Source organism: Elephas maximus, chromosome 24 (assembly GCF_024166365.1).
Source record: "Elephas maximus indicus isolate mEleMax1 chromosome 24, mEleMax1 primary haplotype, whole genome shotgun sequence".
NCBI classification, from domain to species: Eukaryota; Metazoa; Chordata; class Mammalia; order Proboscidea; family Elephantidae; genus Elephas; species Elephas maximus.
The window spans coordinates 5208984-5231201 of NC_064842.1; the positions used below are offsets into that span (position 1 = coordinate 5208984).

At 38.1% G+C, this 22218-nt stretch overlaps 1 protein-coding gene across 4 annotated transcripts in view; it reads right to left on the minus strand.

Moving 5' to 3' along the window:
• The window catches only part of USH2A (usherin), a 906431-nt gene that overhangs the window by 616176 nt on the left and 268037 nt on the right, over positions 1–22218 (minus strand). For all 4 annotated transcript variants that reach the window (XM_049868234.1, XM_049868232.1, XM_049868231.1 and 1 more), the window contains one exon: positions 20998–21228. In XM_049868234.1, coding sequence (XP_049724191.1) covers positions 20998–21228 — 231 coding nt within the window. The remainder of the gene's footprint in view (positions 1–20997; positions 21229–22218) is intronic.

Consider the following 22218-nt stretch of genomic DNA (forward strand, 5'->3'; position numbering starts at 1 on the left):
AAATTAGTCCTTTTTAAAAATTTTTTATTGTGCCTTGGTGGAAGTTTGCAGCTCAAGTTAAAATGTACACACATATTGTTTTGTGACATTAGTTGCAATCCCCACAATGTGACAGACACTCTCCCTTCCCCCTCAGGTTCCCTGTATCCATTCAACTAGTTTCTGTCCCTTCCTACCTTCTCATCCTGCCTCTGGACGGAAGCCACCTATTTGATCTCCTGTATCTGACTGAACTAAGAAGCACACTATTCACATGTATTATTTTTTTGTTTTATAGTCCAGTCCAATCTTTGTCTGAAGAGTGGGCTTCGGGAATGGTTTTAGTTCTGGGTTAACAGAGCGTCCAGGGGCCATAGCTTCAGGGTTTCTCCAGTCTCTGCCAGGCCATTAAGTTTCATCTTTTTACATGAATCTGAGTTCTGCTCCACACTTTTCTCCTGCTCTATCCGGGACTCTCTGTAGTGTTCCCTGCCAGGGTGGCCATTGGTGGTAGCCAGGCACCATTTAGTTCTTCTGGTCTCGTGCTGGTGGAGTCTCTGGTTTACGTGGTCCTTTAATCTCTTGGGCTAATATTTTTCTTGTGTCTTTGGTTTTCTTCATTCTCCTTTGCTCCAAGTGGGATGGGACCAATTGACTCATTTTAGATGGCCACTTGCAAGCTTTTAAGACCCCAGATGCCACTCACCAAAGTGGGATCCAGAACATTTGCTTAACAAACTTTGTTATGCCAATTGACTTAGAAGTCCCCCAAAACCATGGTCCCCAGGCCCTAGCCCCAGCTACTCTGTCCCTAAAAGTGTTTGAATGTGTCCAGGAAACTTCTTAGCTTTTGCTTTGGTCCAGCTGTCCTGACTTCCCCTGTGTTGTGTGTCCTTCTTTCCTTCACCGAAGTTGATCCTTGTCTAATATCTAGTTAGTGAATTCCCCTCCCCCTCCCCATCCACACTCATAACCATCAAAGAACACTTTCTTCTGTGTATAAACTTTTTCTTGAGTTCTTAATATAGTAGTCTCATACAGTATTTGTCCTTTCGTGACTAATTTCACTCAGCAAAATGCCTTCCAGACTCATCCATGTTGTGAGATGTTTTGTGGATTCATCATTGTTCTTTATCGTCGCATAGTATTCCACTGTGTGTATGTACCATGATTTGTTTATTCATTCGTCAGTTGATGGGCACCTAGGTTGTTTCCACCTTTTTGCTATTGTGAACAATGCTGCAATGAACATGGGTGTGCATATGTCTATTCATGTGACGACTCTTATTTCTCTAGGATATATTTCTAGGAGTGGGATTGCTGGATTGTATGGTATTTCTATTTCTAGCTTTTTAAGGAAGTACCAAATTGTTTTCCAAAGTGGTTATACCATTTTACATTCCCACCAACAGTGCATAGGTGTTCCAATCTCTCCGCAGCCTCTCCAACGTTTATTATTTTGTGTTTTTTGGATTAGTACCAGCCTTGTTAGGGTGAGATGGTATCTCACTGTAGCTTTAATTTGCATTTCTCTCATGGCTAATGATCGTGAGCATTTCCTCATGTATCTGTTAGCCACCTAAATGTCTTCTTTAGTGAAGTACCTGTTCATATCCTTTGCCCTTTTTAAAATTGGATTTTTTGTCTTTTTGTTGTGGAGGTGTGGCAGTATCTTGTAGATTTTAGAGACCAGGCCCTTATCAGATATGTCGTAGCCAAAATTTTTTTCCCAGTCTGTAGGTTGTCTTTTTACTCTTTTAGTGAAGTCTTCTGATGAGCATAAGTATTTGATTTTTAGGAGCTCCCAGTTATCTGGTTTCTCTTCTGATGTTCGTGCACTGTTAGTCACGGTTTGCATACTATTCATGCCATGCATCACAGCTCCTTAAAATCAGTCCTCCAAAAGTAATTAATTATAATGGTTTGGGTAGAAGAAGGTTTTACTGAATTTATATTTGCATAATATTATATCTGTTTGTTTAGCATGATATTGACTCTGGAAGCTTCATCAGAATACCAGAAACATGAACCATGAAACTAATGACCAATTAACTTAAAATCAATTACTGGATGTATGTGATAGATGACCTTATGGAAGTTAGCTGGACTGTCAAATTTGCTTAATATTTGATTTTCCAGGACCAAATCTAGAGAAAATATGAAATGATTTGGCAAGGTCAATGAATACAACACAGGAAGCCTTGATCTCTTGTATCTGCTGAGCAGAAAACAAACTCTACTTGCTGTTTTCACTGTCAAAATACAAGCCAGGAACCCAGTAGTTACATCAGGATTTCATTTTGAGGGAACTACTAAATGAAAAATGGGTGGGTAGTAAATGAAAGCAAATACCACAATATTGTGCAGATCAAGAGATTGGATTTGAAGGTATCTGAGGTAGTGATGATACTCTTTTATCCTCCGAGTATTATGAACATTTTATCTTATCAGACTGGCTAAGAATCTGTTGCCTCAATGCTACACAGTGAGAAAATATCAAGTGTATCAGTAATCTCCCTCAGCTTTCAGATGAGAAACAACCAATAGTTTAAATACAGCCCTTTGGAGGTGAGAAAGAAAGAGCAAGGGATTCTCCTAGAAGAAATTATGCATCCCACTATATATTTATTTTTAAATACTTGGAAAACATGTCTTTAGCATGGCTTTTCATTGCAAACATAAATATCCAAACTAACTGAAACACATTTCAGCAAAACTTTAAGAATATCATTGGCTAACATAATTAAATCTCTAAAAATGAAACCCTAGAAATTATGATTGTTTAGTTATCAACTATGCATTGAAATTTATATTATATTAGGAATTTGGGGAAGGGCCTAAAATTATGAAATACAATTTTAAAATAATTCAGTCAAGTAGCAGGACATAGAAATATACAAATGATAAAATCCAACTACCTGTTTTCAGTTGTTAGCGTACCTGACTGCTGGGCAACATTTTATACTGGTGACTATTGCCTAACTCATGAAATTTGTTCTTTGACTTTCGGGCGGGTGCTTTACCTACATACCTGGCTGTTCCCTCTTGGTTGTTTTTACTATTTATTCCTGAACTCCTTGTGACCCACACACCCACCCCACCAGGGTCTATCATTGACCCCGAGTCATTTAACTGGCCCTCATTGCTTCAAATCCCAACCAAATGCTGGTAGCTTCTTTTTAAGAGTCTTAATCTATGGTTGCATTTTCAGACTCAAGTTACCTTAGGCAAAGGGAGGAATTTATTGTCTAAAAGTAATAGTGTATTTTGGAACTCAAGACCAGGAACACAGCCCAGGCTGTCTGTCTGTCTGTCTCTTTTCCAGCAGTACACTTTCTCTCTGCTTCTCATTTCAACTAGTATATACACTATATTCAAGAGACATAACAGAGACCGGCTGGTTAGTTATGAATGCCAATTCCAAATTCCTGGGAGCCCCTGATCAGTCCAGTCTAGATCAGCGCTTCATACTTGTCCTAACTATGATCAGTGGGGCAAGGGCACATGGTCAAAGCAGGTGACCAAGGCTGTGGGAGGGGCAATGTGGAGAGAGGGGGCATTACATGCTACAACAATCCCCTAAAGGAGGTCTGAAACACCTGACAAATCTATGTCTACAGCCCAGGTCATTTTCTTTATGCTTCAGTTTTATCCAGTATTTGAGGATTTTTGTTGTTGCTGTCGGTTTCTTGGTTTTGACTATAGCTCGCTATTGGGCAGAAACACAGCATTACAGCACTAGAGTGGATAAGAGCAGTCAAACAGCCATGGATTCCGTCCTGTTGGACCAGTGAGAGAAGGAAACACGTTTACCTGACTCCAGCTATATCCTCATGGTCCAACGGAGTATTCAGTGCATAATAGGCACTAACAACAACAACAAAGCACACAGATAAATTAATCTCTTTGGAAAACAACCAACAGATACTGCTGGGGTCTTTCCTGAGATGTGGTTTTTAAAAAGCTTTCATTTTATAGATGCAGCTGAGGTTACTCCTCCTAAAGGTGTTACTTTGCACAAGCCCACATAACGGAGATAACGTTGCATATTAGATACAAAGGGGGCAGGGGGAGAAAACTCAAAATAGGATGCTTGCTGAAAGTTTTTAATGAGGCATTAACAGCTCTGTAAATTAAGGTTCTAATTTGCAAGGTTTTATGAAGTAAACAAGGAGAGAACAACATCAGACATAGGCTGCTGTTCCATGCCTCCACTCAACACGTTTTAAGTGAGTGTCAAATCGATTTTGCAATCCTTAATTATATTTCTCTAATTTTTTTCCATTGAATTTATATGCAGAAGAAATCAGTTTCCAGCAAACTCTTTTCCTCAGTTAAACTTAATAACATAGCATATTAACACCAATTATGTGAGCTATGAAAAATACATTGCAAAGGTACAACATCAGAGAAAGAGCTGGTCAAAAATGTATATTTCACATTTTTACTGATAAAATGCCTTCTTATTGTGAAATAACTGAAAAACACACAAAGACTTTTCTGTTTATACAAATTCCAGTCTTGATATGAATGAGATCATACAGCCCCAGAAAAATGTTACTTTATTAAAATCATACAAGATGTTTGCTGTCAGCATAGTTTTGTGAAATTTATTTTCCTATGATTTATAATATATATAATGTATTATATATATTATAATATATATTATATATAATATAATACTTATTATATATTATAATAAATCTGTCTTCAAAGAAGTACAACCAGAATGCTCCTTAGAAGCAGAGATAACGTTGCACATTAGATACAAAGCACCTAACGACAACAATAACATACATATCTTTGTCTATATCTATGTCTATGTCTATATCTATAATTGCCATCAAATTGATTCTGACTCACAGTGACCCTGCAGGACAGTGTAAAGCTACTCCATGGAGTTTCCAAGGCTATAATCTTTACAGAAGCAGACTGCAACATCTCCCTCCCTCAGAGCAGCTGGTGGATTCCAACTGCTGACCTTTCAGCTAGCAATCCCATGCTTAATCACTGCACCACCAGGGCTACTGTGTAACATATTAAACCAAAACCAAACCTGTTGCCGTCGAGTTGAGTCCAGCTCATAGCGACCCTATAGGACAGAGTAGAATTGTCCCATAGGGTTTCCAAGGAGTGGCTGGAAGATTTGAACTGCCAACATTTTGGTTAGCAATTGAGCTCTTAGCCACTGCGCCACCAGGGCTCCTTATAATTTATGTTGTCTGTTGCTGTTAGGTGCTGTCATGCCTGTTCTGACTCATAGCGACCCTGTGTACAACAGAATGAAACACTGCCAGGTCCTGCAACATCCTCACAATCGTTGCTATGCTTGAGCCCACTGATGCAGCCACTGTGTCCATCTATCTCTTTGCGGGTCTTTTCTTTTTCACTGACTGTCTACTTTACCAAGCATGATCTCCTTCTCCAGGGACTGATCTCTCCTGATGAATATGTCCAAAGTATGTGAGATGAAGTCTCACCATCCTTGTTTCTAAGAAGCATTCTGGCTGGACTTCTTCGAAGACAGATATAATGTATAATGAGTATCAATTCCTTTCAGGTGAAAGCTGGGGTATGGAGCCTAAAGTACACACCAATGCTTAAGGCTCTTATTATATTCAGAGGAGTTCAGGACCAGTGAATTAAATAATATAAAAATTGGTTGATTCTTCTCTCCAAACAGACTTAAAGCAATTTGTTCCTCATGGTGTATGTTAGTGGTTCTCATACTTGAGCTTTGCAAGAGCTACCTGGAAAAGGTTTTTATAAAATCAACCTTATTGAGGTACAATTTATATGCAATAGGCTGCATTCATTTAACCCTTTCAAAACTCAATTATTTTCTACTTTGAATTTTTTGTTGACATTATGTGTTTTCGGTAGCGGAGTAAATGCTGTGTCATTGTTTAAATTTTTGGTGGTAATATAAATTTTGGAAACCCTGGTGGTGTAGTGGTTAAGTGCTATGGCTGCTAACCAAAGGGTTGGCAGTTTGAATCCGCCAGGCACTCTTTGGAAACTCTATGGGGCAGTTCTATTCTGTCCTATAGGGTCGCTATGAGTTGGAATTGACTCGACGGCACCGGGTTTTTGGTTTTAATATAAATTTTGAGAAATATTATGTGAAAATACACTAAAATACATGATTTCTGGAAGCCCAACTGGTCCACTGATCTTGGGTAGCAGGCTTTATTGTGGGACACCTTCCATTTGGGTATAGGGAGCACCTCTGATTTTGCCTAAAACCCCAGGTATTTTGCTTCAATGAACAAATCTAGTGACAGGTATGTAAAACCACTACACTGAAAACTGCAAAATGTTACTGTGAGCAATTAAGGAAGGCCTAAGTAAATGCAGAGATATACCATGTTTACGGATTTGAATACTTAATATTGTTAGCAAAAACTTGTTAGCAAGTTTTCTTACTTTGCTCTGTAGAGTCAATGTAGTCCCAGTCAAAATTCCACAAATTTTTTTATTGTGTGTGTGAAAATTGGGAAGCCTAAAATATATACGGAAAAGGAAAGGACAGTAGCGCAGTTGTGGTTATACTGAAGAAGTACAAAGCTGGAAGATTTATGTTTCCACCTGTGAAGACTACAAGGCTACAGTAGGTAAGCCAGTATAGTATTGGCATGTCGTTGTTAGGTGCTGTCACGTTGGACTCACAGGGACCCCATTCACAACAGAGTAAAACCCGCCCAGTCCTGCACCTTCCACACAATTGTTGCTATGTTCGATTGAGATAGGGTTTACTCTTTCAATTTTTGGAAATGTATGTGCAACTTCGGTATTATTTCTACTATAAATGTTTGACAGAATACACCAACGAAGTCACCTGGGCCTGGAGTTTTCTTTTTGTAAAGAACCTAGTTATGGATTCAGTTACTTACCAGGACCATATAGATTTTTTTCTGGCCAGTTTTAGTAATTTCTTCCCAAAGGACTTCTCTAATTTATCTAAGTTGTCAATGTTGGCATTACATTGTTCACAATATATATTTTTTATATATCTGTTGGACTTTGAGTAGATATCCCTTTTTCATTCCCGACAGTAGTAATTTGTGTTTCTCCGCTATTGCTAGCAATTGTTTTTTCACCTTTTCTAAGAATCAGTTACTGGCTTTGTTTATTTTCTCTATGACATTTCTGTTTTCTATCCCACTGATTTTTTTTTAATTTATTTTGTGCAGTTGTTGAGAATATACACAGAAAAACATACACCAATTCAACCATTTCTGTGTGTACAATTCAGTAACACTGATTACATACTTCAAGTTGTACAACCATTCTTGCCTTCCTTTTCTGAATTTTCCTCCCCCATTAACATAAACTCACTGACCCCTAAAGTTTGTCCCTTTGATCCCATATGGATAGTTCTTAAACAAGTATAATGCTCAAGGCAGACATTTCTTACTAGTTAAGCTAAACTACTTTTTGGTTTTAAGAAGGCTTCAGGGGATATTTTTGGTTTAAGGTTTAAGGATTATCTCAGGCAATCTTCAGGCAATAGTTTCAGGGGTTCTGGAGCCTCCATGGCTCCAGAAAGTCTGAAGTCCATTATAATTGGAAACTCTGTTCTGCATTTTCTCCATTTTGATCAAGTTTCTTCTATATACTCTTTGATCAAAATGTTCAGTAATTGTAGCCAGGCACCATCCAGTTCTTCTGGTCTCACAAAAGGACAAATATAAGCTCATTGATTTTTGCTTTTATTTTTATCATTTCCTTCTCTCAAATTTTATGGTTTGATTTGTTGTTTTTATTTTTCTGGTTTCTTGCTGAGTTGGAAACTTAGATCACTGATTTTTAACTATTCTCTTTCTCTAGTACATACATTCAAATCTTCAAAAGTTTCTCTAAGCACAGATTTTACTGCAAAATGCAAGTTTTTATATACAGAATTTTACTTAACATTACGCTCAAAACATTTTCTAATTTCCATTATGATTTCTTTTTGACCCACAGATATTTTCCAATCTAGTTATCTTTCCATTATTAAGTTATAGTTTAATTCAATAGTTGTCAGAGAGAATATAGTGCATTAAACCAATTCTAGAAAATTTATGAGACCTGATTCATGGCCCAGATTATTATCTAATTTGGAAAATTTCCCACGTGAACTTCTAAACCGTGTATTATGCAGTTGCTGGCATGTCCTATGCTCTACTACAAATAAAACTGGTTATTCATGTTACAATATTCTACATGTACGCTAATGTTCGCCTACTTTTTTCTATCAATTATTTGGTGGGGATTTATATCCACAACAATGAATGGGGATTTGCCTATTTTTCTGTTTATTCTGTCAATTTTGTTTCATATATTTTGAAGATACAAGCTGCACAAAAACTTAGGATTGCTTTCCTAACTATTAAATTGGATCCTTTTGTCATTATGAAATGTTGTTCGTTGTCCCTAATGATACTTAAGTGTCTTAAAGTCTACTTTGTCTCATATTCGTGTATCTTATTCCATTCTTTTACTTTCAAAATTTCTGTCTTTAATTAAAGTATGTCTCTTTAAAAAAAAACTCTAATTTTTTAAATTCAGTTGGACAATCTTTGGCCTTATTTGGATACATCATTTATATCTCACCTAATTATTGATAGAGCTGGGTTTATGTATTAAATAGTGCTATTTGTTTTTATACATCACACTAGCTCTTTGTTCCTCTCTTTCTTTTCCCCAATCATATGCTTATTTATTATTCATTGTTTCTTTACTATTAGTTTTTCTTTTGCTTGTAACTTCTTTTATTACTCTTTTAGTATTTACCTTAGATAGTACAATATGAATCCTTGACTTATTACGGCCTACTTTAAATTAAAAGCTCTTCAACTTCCCCAACTTTGCAAGAATTGTATTATAGCTCAACTCTTCATAATGCTCTCCCATCATTTGTGACAAGGCAAATGTTGTATATTTTTCTCTCACATGTGTTATAAATTTCACAATACACTGTTATTTTTATTGCTTTTATCATAATGTTAATATCTCTTGACCCACAATTATTTCTTTCTGAAGGCCTTCATTGTTTCCTGAAGTTCTGTGCTTCCACATGGGATCTTTTCTAAGGCCTGATGAACTTCTTTTAGTATTTCTTATAGTGTTGGTCTATAGACAGCAACTTTTGTTTTAATGGAAACATTTTATTTTATTTTTGACAGGTATTTTCCCAGGATATAGAAATCTCAAGTGGTGATTTTTGTTAACTTTAACATTTTAAAGGCATCATTCCATTATATTCTGACCTTCGTACTTTTTGTGGAAAAATCAGGCATCAGTCTTATTTTTGCTCCTTTTAAGGTGCTGAGTCTTCTGGCCCTACCCAGCCACTTTTGAGATTTTTTTTTCTTGTCTTTTATGTTAAATAAGTTGACTATGATATATCTAGATGTGGTTTTGCCTCTATTTATCCTGATTAAGGTTTTCTAAGCTTTGTGAAACTGTGTGTTAACATTACCCACTGCTGTTGAGTCAATTCTGACTCAGCGACCCTGTAGGACAGGGTAGAACTGCCCCACAGGATTTCCAACGCTGTAAATATTTACAGAAGCAGACTGCCACATCTTTCTTCCACAGAGCAGCTGGTGGGCTTGAGCTGCCAACTTTGGGTCAGCCACTGAGTGCTTTAACCACTGTACCACCAGGGCTATATATTATATATATACACACATATGTTTGATGAGTTCTTAGCTATTATTTATACCAATACGCCTCTGTCCCATTCTCTCTTCTTTTTTTCTGGAACTTCAAATATGTGTATTTCTCTTATAATCTGTTCTTTTTTGTCCTTGTTCATTTTTTTCCCCTCTCTGTGCTTGATTGTATATAGTCCGTTGATGGGCTCTTAATTTCATATATATATATTTAATTTGCAATACTACTGCATTGTCTTTTTCATTCTTTTATGGATTTCATTTTTGTGTTGACCTTCCTCTACCTTTTCATCTTTTCTGTCCATCTAGTCCTTTATTTTAATTAGAACACTAATTGAAATTATTTTGAAGTCCTGTTGGCTAACTCTAGTATCTGGGTCATCTCTGTTTGTGCCTCTACTGACTCCTTACACTTTATTATTGCTCACTTTGTGGGTGATACACCAAAACCAAGAACCAAGCCCCACGCTGTCGAGTCGATTCCGACTCATAGTGACCCTATACGACAGAGTAGAATTGCCCCACAGAGTTTCCAAGGAGCGCCAGGTGGATTTGAACTGCCGTCCTTTGGTTAGCAGATGTAGCACTGAACTACTAGGCCACCAGGGTTTCCGGATGATACATGGATACACATAAAGGCTGTGGATTATTTTATTATCTACTAACTAGACTAAAGTTTTGTTTACTTAGTGACTTTACCCGATCACTTTGACATTACACAGGCTTGGCTCAGGCTTTCTTAGGGCAGATCGGCCTTAGTTTCGTCAATATTCCGGAAAGCTGTAGCCCTTACTCCTAGAGCAGGACGCTCGCCCATTGTGTGTGGACTTTCTGGAGACTCAGTGAAAACTCAGGATGTTCCCTAAGGACTCTCTACTTGAGTCCAAACTCCCAGCATCTTTCTCCCTAACTCTCTGCTGCCTCTATTACTTGAGTATTACTTGAGGATCTTCCTTTTTTTTTTTTGCTTCGTTTATCTTAGCATCTATAGGGTCGCTATGAGTCGGAATCGACTCAAGGGCACTGGGTTTTTTGGGTTTTTTTTTTTGTTTTGGTTATTCAGTCCTATTTTATGCCATCTCTAGTAATTTTGAATTGTGCCACCAGGGAATTAGTAACAAAACAGAAAGAAAATCAAAGATAAATAAAAGCCTCAACTAAATGGTTTTCTTTATTTCTGGGACCTTGATTCTTTAAGTCTTGGTAGCCCTAGTTACTTACTAAGGCCTTTAAAAAACTATATTTTTAAAAAATTATATTCAACTTCTATTGTTTTTCTCTACAGGAGGCTTTTTTGATGTAAGTTTCATAGCTGAAGTCAGAAGTCACAACCTTATTTAATTATGTTCTTGATATATGCAATAATAATTATGTGTTTGACATATGCAATTATTTTTTTTGACATATACAACTATTGTAATTATTTAATTATGTGTTTGATATATGTAATTATTGTAAATTATTTTAAATTGTATGTTTGATGCATATCTTCACTGCAAAACTCAAAGCTCCCTGAGGTCAGGGACTGTGCCTGTTTTGTTCAATATCCTTTCTCCTACATCAACCACAGCTAATGGCAAATGGGATAAAATTGAGAAATATCTGTATATTAACTGAACGAATGCTTAAGGTCCTTCATTTAAGGAGAGAAGTACCTCCCCCCTAAAAATAGAACCAAAAATCTTGGAAATATTTTGCAGACAATCAAGGGGGAAACCTAGTGAGAAATATTTAGTTTCTTCATTTTTTTTTTCCTCTAACGACATAATTGTATCAGTATTGTTTAGAGACACATAGGGTAGGAATTAAGAAAAGTCCATTGTTTTGAAAATCACTGGCGATCATGAAGAATGCCCTTGCAATAAGGAAGTGGGAGAAGAACAATCCAGGTGAGAACAGATGGAGGAGAGATCGGTAGATAGGAGGCGCCGAAAGAGTCTTCTTTTTCAAGAGAAGAAAAGGAGTTTGGTTTACAGGTGTGTATTAAATTTAGAGATGGCCACTAGAAGTGCAGAAATGAGATGCAGAACTTCCAAGCCTCTAGAGAAAGAAGAAAGGCAAGTAAGAAAACAAAGGTCAGGAGTTCATAGATTGAGTGAAATGAACAATGAGAAAGATGTGTAGTAGAGAAAAAAAGAGAGGTCATAAAAGAGTATCCTTTTTTTTTTTTTTTACAAGATATCTGTGGTTTGGGCACATAAAGTCCATGTCTGAAACGGGAAGGCACATAATTCAAACTCCTGAATTAACGAATGTCAGCCATAAGTGGGTACATAATAATGGTGGTTATGATCTTGCAGCTAATTCTTCAGTGATTCCTGCCCTGAAACCTCCCAACGATCCATTTTACAGATGAAGAAATCGTGCCACAGACCCAGGAATACACTTGTGCAAAGTCGCACACCAGCAACTTGTGGGATAAGGATTTTAAACTCGGGGAGTATGACTCCAGAACCCACACTCCTTAACAAACACCCACGCAGCCTCCCGAGCTAGAAAGCCAACGTCAATACCTTCATTGCCCTTGAAGTAGAATTCAATCAGTCTGATGCTGTTAATCCACCCATAGCATTGATCACCGTTGTTTATAAAGCACTTTCCAGATTAAAAGTGCTTTTTATTGTGCTGTATATGTTTGTTATGACTGTCATCTTAAACCTATTGCAATAAGCCCTAATGATATGTATAGGTAAAAGTGTCAAAATGTTCATTAGCCTCAAAATTTAATAAGCCTACGGAGATCCTCTATCTAAGGAATGTGTAAGAACGTAATTTCCGACAACCAGTTATTTGACAGCTACGGCTATGCAGAAAATTCTGGATATAGACGGCAGTCTAGCTATGAAAACTGACATCAAACTAACTTCACCAGCAACCAAAGACCATTAATAAAAATTACTTTTTGTCTCTAGTACTCTATAGCTCATAAAGTACTTTCTTACGCATTTAAATCTTAGGCTAATAAAAACTACATACATAGAGTTACCGCTTTAAGCTATCAATACCTTTAAAAAAGGTAGCTTTCACTATTGTGTAATATATTCTAATGAATAAGGTGATCACCACTCTGACAGATAAACTTCCTTATCGATTTTCCTTTTTCTATCACTCATTTAGTCAATTTTTCATTCCACAAACATTTACTGAACATGTGGTATGTGTCCTATGCTGTGAAGGCATAAATGATAAAATTGTGAAGGAGACAATCACAGTTTCAGTCTAGTTGGGAAAATGGATAAGTAAACAAGCAATTCCAATAAAGTGTTGTAAAGGGTATAATGGGGGAAATTATTGGTTTCTGTGCTGGGACATAGGAGGAAGCTCCATCCCGGACTTTTTGCGGAGTGGGCCAGGGAGGGGCCCAAAGGCTCTTTGGAGGAACAGGTAAGCTCACACCTTAACAATGAGTAGGGATTAGCCAAGTGAAGTGGCAGAGGACGACTTGGAGGTAGAAAGGGGATTCTAGGCCAAGGCATGAAACCGTTCAAAGATATGGGCATTTTTCTCTTCAGAAGAAGGAGACTATTGGCAGAGCTAACAATGAAGGGGGAGGCTGCAGTGGATAGTTTCAAGAGAGTTATCAGAGGAGGAAGGGCCACCGGAGGAATAATTGATGGGTGTGAGGAAGAGAGCAAGAAGTGGTATTTAAGGACAATTTCCAGATTTCTGTCTCAGGCAATTGGTAATATTCAATGTGGATGATAAACAGAATAAGAAAGAGTTTTCAAGGGAAGAAAGTCAGGAAAAGAAGGGGCTGAGGAGTGGTGCATGGGTTGTTTGTTTTAAAATTTCTGCCTGTATTGGATTTCATTAAATCATTCATTCCTATAACTGTCCCACAAATCCTTACCGTTCCCTTTTGAAGTTCCCCTTGAACCTCCTTGTTTGTCTTCAATCCACATCATTAGAAATTTCTCCATACCTGACATAGGCCCCTCTCGCATTTCTGTTAGCCTTGGAGCTTTCAGCGGAGCCGATCCTTTAGCACCTAGCAGAATTTTTTCGGTGTTTTTGAGGTTGCATTTGCTATGTCTCATACTCCGATCTAGATTTCTGATCTCTATTATAACCTGGTGGGACCATGGACATATATGCAGATGTTATGTGGTGCTTGACTGTGAATATAACTGTACATCTTTAAAAACAAGTCCTGGTAGTGAAATGGTTAAGTGCTCAGCTGATAACCAAAAGGTTGGTAGTTCAAACCCACCCAGCTACTCTGAGGCAGAAACACCTGGCAACCTACTCCTATGAAGATTACAGCCTAGGAGACCCTATAGGGGCAGTTCTACACTGTCTCATGGGGTCACTACAGCCTAGGAAACCCTATGGGGCAGTTCTACACTGTCTCATGGGGTCGCTACAGCCTAGGAAACCCTATGGGGCAGTTCTACACTGTCTCATGGGGTCGCTACAGCCTAGGAAACCCTATAGGGGCAGCTCTAAACTGTCTCATGGGGTCACTATGAGTTGAGATCAACTCAACAGCACCTAACGACAACATCCATCTTCCAATGTTCTTAATTTTTTTTTCTGAGTAATATATACAAAATATTTCATTAAATTAAAAAAGCAATCAATTTCATAGGTGCTAATTTCATTAATGATGTTGACTGTTATGATTCTTTCCTGCTCCGAGTTCCTCTTTGTACCCAGACAAGTTGTATGAAAAAAAGAACTAAAATTAATCTGTTATAATGATGCGGAATGTTCCTAATAGATGGCAGAATTATTTTTGGCAATGAAGTCTTTACGAAAATTCCAGATGACTGATATATTGGAAGAAAAAGGCAGTAGACAATTTGAGTAGGGTAAATTTAAAACTTTAGAGAAAACTCAAGAACATAGTGGAAAGCACGATTACACCTCAACATAAAGAAAACAAAAACCCTCACAACTGAACCAATAAAAAAACGTCATGATAAATGGAGAAAAGATTGTCAAAGATTTCATTTTACTTGGCTCCATAATCAATACCAATGGAAGCAGCGGTCAAGAAATCAAACAATGCATTGCACTGATCATTGAAACAACAACACTAAGTGCGGTAAAAACTAAGCAATCTTAATTTTTATTCCTTAATATAAAAAAAAAAATTTTTTTTTTTTTTTTTTTTAATATCCTAGTTTACCATGGGTTAGCATGACTTCTGGCATTTTAGGAAGATAGACATTTGGATTCTTTTCCCTCTGTGTTCACACAGATGAGTTCAACTAGACCTTCTCGTATCTTCTGACTCTGTCACAAATGGACACACGCCAGGGCCTGGGCACTGACCCTGAAAGCCATTTCTCCTTTCTTTGCTCCCAAGTTCTGTGTTCTTACTCTTTTATTTTTCTTTATCATCACAGCCTATTCATTAAACTGCTAGGCCACATAGCAGATTCAGATACAGTATTTGTTTTTCAGCAACCAGGGGTAAAATCTAGCACCAGAGTTAAAATAAAATTTGTGTTTTAAATCTGTCTTGAAACGACTTGTGGTTTTCTTACCATATTTAAAAAAAAAAAAATAGCACTTTCTGGCAAAATTATTTGCTCCTACTCAGAGGAAAACAAACACTAGGACACAAGGGTATTGAAGGTCAGAACTAACATGCTTTTACTAATTAGTCTGTATAAAGAAGTTTGCCCTACTCGCACCTTCACGCAACTACTTACGATCAGTTTCCTTTTAATGAAGTGTTGAAATGTCCCAATTCACTAAAGATAATAAAATAGTAATAAAGCTTTAAGGTCACAGATCAAAAAATATAAAAGATATGCTTTTAAAGAATATCGATCTTGGGGGGTTACACTTTTGTTTCCATACATTGGTAATTAAGTGCATTTCTGTGTCCTGAAGTCTTTTAGTTCAGCCATTTTGGGGAAGGTAAGAGAACGAGGCACAAATGTAAGATGACCGTTTAGTGTCCTTGAACAACATTGTTACGAAGGAACTGTGCAGAGTTCTCATCTGAAAGACATGCGACACCAGTAATCACATTCTCATGAAGACAAATAAAAGGGAATTGCATCCAGGTGCTCACGGAAGCTCCTCTCCCGGGTGGTTTGCCACAAAGATCTCCCCAGAGGCGCTTCCTGGTTTCTGGGCAGGGTCGCCAGTAAGGTAGTTTAAAAGGCTGGTGTGATTGGCATCTGGATACCACAATAGTCAAACCTTCCCCCAAATGCCCACGGACCTGTTTTCACTAAAAGGAAAAAAAAGGTGACAAGGAGAGAGGGTCACCTTTGGAATGCCAGTCTGAGCAGTTTTGTAGCTGCTGTTTTTACCAGGCTCCCTTTGGACTAGTAGTATTATATGGAAAGAAAGAAATTCTTTCTGTAAATCATGTGGCTTTACCCTACATTCCCGAAAAAAAAAAAAAAATGAGTATTATTTCCTTCTGTAATGACGCAATTATGTTCCCTTACTGATGCATTGGAGCCCTAGTGGTGTAGTGGTTAAGCATGCGGCTGCTAACCAAAGGGTCGGTGGCTCAAACCCACCAGCTGCTCCACGGGAGAAAGATGCGGCAGTCTGTTTCTGTAACGATTTACACCCTTGGAAACCCTATGGGCAGTTCTACCCTCTCCTATAGGGTCGCTATGAGTTGGAGTCGACTCGACGGCACCCTCGTGTAAGGAAAAGAATGCTGCATTTGCCACTCCTGTTTTGGAATAAGTAAGTCCAGTGACCCCTGTGTAACCAGGGGAATATTTCAATACAGGAGTTTGCATGATGGTCCAGTTAGAAGATTATAAAATTATGTTGAATTGGTTGCTTCGTTGCATCCTTTGATAGAACCCAAGATCCCTTTTGTACTGATAATTCTTCTCATGTACCTGAGCTCTTCAGTTCAGTAAAGGACAAGAGTAAATTTGTGTTAATCTTAAACTGTAAACGTAATATTACATGAAATAATCGTAAGCAAACAATTATTTAAAAATCTAGGTGTTTTTAAACTCACAGTCTCTGATGTGGATTTGGCAAATTCAGAATTGTAGAGGGTAGACGCAATGGCCATCTAATACAACCCTCAATTTTATAGATGAGCGAGATTAGACACATGGACAAGCAGTTTGTCCAATATCTCAATTCTGGGTAGATTAATTTCCCCATTTTCCATAACAAAACTAAGTATCATATTTTAATACAAAATATTGCATATTACTCACACCCCAGGAATTACATTCGTACAAACATAGCCTTTGTAACAACAAATGAATTAATAAAATGTAGATTTTATAAATTGTAGAAGACTCTTATTTAGAAACGCTCCTATCACATAGTAGATGCTCAATAAATACTTGTGGAATGAATAAAAGCTAATAAAAAAATAGCTAAGGTTTAATGAAGGCACTCTGGTGAAACAGCAATTAAGCACTTGGCTGCTGAACAAAACACTGGCCGTTCAAACCTACCCAGCAGCTCTGTGGAAAAAGACGTGGCAATCTGCTCCTGTAAAGATCACAGCCTAGGAAACCCCAGTCCTACTCAGTCACATGGGGCTGCTGTGAGTCAGGGTCAACTGGACAGCACCCAACAATCACAATGTTTAATGGGTGCTAAGTAATCTGTGTGGCAGGCACTGTGTAAAGTTCATTAGGTGGGCTGCCTCCTTTAATCCTCACCTGCCTGCTGGATCCCAATACTATACCAATTTTAAAAAAGAAAACAAAGGTACCGAAAGAATAAGTGGTTTGTCTGATTGCATTCCTCTAATGAACACTGGAAGTCCCTGGATGATACAAATGGTTAATGTAATTGACTGCTAACTGAAAGGCTGGAGGTTCGAGTCTTCTCAGACATGGCTTAGAAGAAAGCCCTGGAGAGCTACTTCCAAAAAACCAGCCATTAAAAATCCTATTGAGTGCAGTTCTACTCTCAAACATGTTGGGTCACTGTAAGTCAGAACTGACTCGATAGCAACAGTTTTTTGTTTTTTTTTTAGATAAATACTGAGACCTGAGTTTAAAGCTTACAGTTAGCCTGCTTTCAAAGCTCTTGTTCTTAGTCAAATGGGGGAGTTAATACATGGTAGTAAACTTATACTATGATGTAAATGATTGATAATACACCCTTCCTAGAGATTTATTTTTTGAAGAACACTTGTATCATATAGGCAAAGAGAGCAGAAACAGGTCCTAAAATAACCTTCATCTGGCTCTTTATTCTGCCCTAAAGTCGATCTTGACAGAGTTCACTTAGAAAACTAAGCTTCATAATTTACAACATTAAACGGCATGTTAAAGTATATATTCTTACGTTTGTATTGTTTTCATTATATTGTGTAAAGTAAAAAGAATTAAAGCAAATATGGGAAGGGGGTGAGTTATATAAGCGATTCATTTCTCTTCCTGCAATACTATGCTATATTGAGACTTTCAGCATGTTGCCCATGACCATGGAGCATGTAATCAATTCATCTCCAAATCCCGTCATTGGTGGCAGAAATCTGACTTACTGCGCACACACAAAGCATGTGCACAATATTTATCATTGTGGGTTAACTGATAGCTCCACATTTTGTTATAGTTTAGGAACAATCAGGAACACTATAGTTTTTATGTAATTATTAACTTGCTCACTTTTTAAACATAATTAGCCATGTCAGAACTTTCTAGGACTTGTTCATTGTATTTGCCTGAGAATATAAACACTGTTTAAAGTATAAAGAAACACGAATTGGAAGCACTGTTTGGCAGGTATCACTTCAGCCCACTTAACATAATTTCATTTAGATCTTACACACCTAGCTTATAATAACACTTTGAATTAACTGTTAGGGAAAGAAACTGATTCTCCTTGATCTACTGAAAAGCTCCCAGATGCCTTTGGGATATAAATAACTAAGTAATGCCAACGCTGCTTACTGTTTGCTACCTGGAAAGCTAGCAACTGCGAGACAAACCAAAAAGGTGAGCAGTGTTGGGTAAAGAATATTTAGTTATCATTATTTCACCTCCCATCCCCATTTACAGGTTTTATATGCTTCTTACGCCATAACTTCTAAAACACTGTCTGCTCCTTTCTCCTCTGTGGAAGAAAACAAGCCTTCGAATCAGTTGCCTACAGTTCGCATTCCAACCTGAAATTCAGTAGCTGTGGCACCTTGGGGCCACTTACTGGAGCCTCATTGCCTCCCATGCATTGAGGGTAAGTAAAATACCTATCTCACGAGGTTGTAGAAGGATTGAATGAGATCATTTATGACTAAACCAAATGTAAGATGTTAGTTACACTCTTAACCTCTCTACATAGAAAAGATGCAAGTTTAATGAAAGTTCTTTACTTGGTTTTATAAATCTATCTTAGCTGATTAATTAGGTAAAGTTAGTTAAACTATGATTCAATAAAATCATGGACTCAACCAAACCTGGCAATTGAGCCAAAGAACCGAACCAAGAACTTGATGTTGACCTGGCTACCTTACAAATTGAAGGGAACCTTAAGTGTAAGACGAAACTGCTAATAAAAAGGCACCAATACCCGGGGGCGTGTCAGCTCAGGAAGAAATCTTCTTCTCTGGGAATCACCAAAGCTCCAGGGAGTAGTTGAAGCCAAAATCATGATCTCTCTGCCTTGTCCTTCAAATGATGTGTGCTCTGAGCACATTTTCTGTGCATCTGGAGGCTTCGTTACAGACAGAAGGATCCTGCTTCGTGAGGCCGCTGTTAACAGCCTAACTTTTTTAAAGAGGAATTTGGAAAACTTCCCAGACGCTACATCTGCCCCTAGCCTTTGCACCTCAGAGTATAATGCCGGCCAGGGAGGGAGCGAGGACGACTAAATTTATTAACGGTGGACGGGCCACTCTATCTTTCACTGCAACAACAGTAGGTGATCCCATCAAAAATCTGTCTGCTGGCTAGCCAGCAAATCCAAGCTGCCATCCTTTACAGCAGCTACACCCAGCTGAATGGAAACAAATGCTGTTTCCTCGAAGAATCGTATCACAAGCCAAATGCTGGACCAGGGAGGTAGTTGCTATTTGCACGTGGGAAAATGTATGTATATATATATATTTTTTTTAATCCACATATTCTTTTTTTATATCTCTCCTTTTTTTTTTTATTTAAGAATATTAAATAGACATCAAACGTTTTAGGGGAGTTCAATGGTTGAATTAGCCACTATTCACTGATGGTCTTGATCTGCTGGGCAAGTAACGACGTATGCGTTAATCTTAACATAGCTCAGCTAGAACCGAATCACAGTTCATCCCAGATATACATCAACAGCCAGCCTCACCCGAAAGCAAACTATTCACTATTTTAGGTAAAAATAAGACAATGATATTTGAGCTACACTTTGTAGCTCAAATTCCATTTTATTGCCCTCAATATACTCAATATGTTAAAGAATAGCCATTTTTTACAAAATGACTTTCTCACTGATTATATTAATATTTTTAGGAGAATAATATATATCTTCTATGATATAATAATATATATCTCACATATATGTTAATATGTATCATACATTTAAAAGTTAACAAAGATTAGAAATAGCCAGTTTTCTGTATCTATGCTGAAACAGTGCTTTTCAGGCCTTGTAACCTGTAGAGGTAAATGCATCCCAGAGTATCGCAGTGCCAGCACCTGAGAGGGCCAGGAGTCAGGTGATGGCTGAGACACGGGGCGCGCGAATGCAGGGTTGGATCCTGTCTTTATTTCAAACTTTGACACTTTCTTCATCGTGGATTGTTTTTGCATTGATTTTTTTTTTTTTAAATATTGCATTAACAATATCATTTACCTGGATTTTACTGAGTTTTCCGGTACCTCTAAATTTTGCACACAAGGCAATTGCCTCCCACACCCCACCCTAGTCCTGGCCCATATGCTTTCCATGATATTAGTTCCTCCCATATGCTTTCAACAAAACATGGGGTATTAATAATTATTACACTAAAAAAAATTACACCAAGTAAGTGTTAGAAATGCTTAGCTAAAACGCGTTAGTTTTTTTGTTCCAATTCTCCTTGGAGGCTTTAATAACCTCATGTGCACTGAGAATCTCCAGTATTATCCAATATTTCTCAAACTCATTTCCCCAAGGAACCCTTTTTTCCAAATAGCAGTGATTAACATTCTGGGGACGTTTTGGTAAATAGTGTCCTAGAGTCATCTTAAACCCATCCTTTGATCCAATAAGGCTGCCTTTTCACGTCTTTATATTTCTTTCCTCCGCTTACCCCACATTTTTCCCAGAAAACAGAAAAGATGAATATATTGATACAATCAGACTAAATTTATGAAAAGGCTTAGTATAAACAGGCATAGTAAAATTTCAGTGTAAAGGGATACCAAAAAGATAGGAAACACAGTGGGGCTCAGCGTCTCTTAAATGAAGCAACATCAAACACACTTACCAGTAAAGTCTGTGTTGACTGGCAGAGTGGAGCTGGGAAATTTATAATACCCATTCCCTACGAAACGAATTCCTTTCATCATCGTGGCCGTAGGAGCTGCTAGAGACGACTCTCTCCGTTCCAGCTGGTATACAGGAGAGGGCCCATTTAGTTCTTCAGGTGGAAGCCACCTAAGATGAATGGTTGTGCTGTTGATTCCTTCCACAAGAGGAGGCCTCAGTCGGGCTGGTGCTAAATATCAGAAAACACTTGTTACATTCAAAAATGTGGTTTCTATGAGAGACAGATATTCACATAGATGTACACATTTAAAAACAAAAACAGTTGCTGTTCAGTTGATTCTGACTCATGGGAACCCCAGGTGTGTCAGAGGAGAACCGTGCTCTGTTGATTCTGACTCATGGGGACCCCAGGTGTGTCAGAGGAGTACTGTGCTCTGTTGATTCTGACTCATGGGAACCCCAGGTGTGTCAGAGGAGAACTGTGCTCCGTAAGGTTTTCAGAGGCTGACTTTTCCGATTACTAGGGCTTTCCTCAGGTGCCTCTGAGTGGCCCAAACCTCCAACCTTTTGGTTAGCAGCTGAGCATGTTAGCCATTTGCACTATCCAGGGAGGCCAATGTACACATAAAATCGTGCTTATCACACTCAATACCAAATCAGTATGGTCTCAAGTATTTTTATGGTTCTAGGAATTGAAAGGAGGCCTGGTAGCATAGTGGTTAAGAGCTCGGCTGCTATCCAAAAGGTCGGCAGTTTGAATCTATCAGCCACTCCTTGGAAACTCTATGGGACAGTTCTACTCTGTCCTATAGGGTCTGCATGAGTTTGAATAAACTTGATGGCAAAAGAGTTTAGCAATTGAAACTATGATACAGACTTTCTTTTGTGACCAAACTGAATTTACACTGACAGTTCTACTCTGACACACGCAGTTGCTAGGAGTCAGAATCTAGTCACCAGCACCCAAAACAACAAATTCTTCACATAAAACTTTTGCAATTAAGTGATTTTTTAAAATCTCAAATAATTTGTCTCTACTTTCTTGCTAAATAACAGATTTCATATATTACGTATACCAGATGCTGTTGGAGCCCCACACGGGTTTTTACCAAGCAGGTGCCCCACACCCAGCTGTTGGGCCTGTTGGTCTCTCTGGCTCCTAGCTGCCCCCCTCTCTGGTGAATTCCCCTTGGCTGAGTGGGAGCTGCCTCACCCAGGA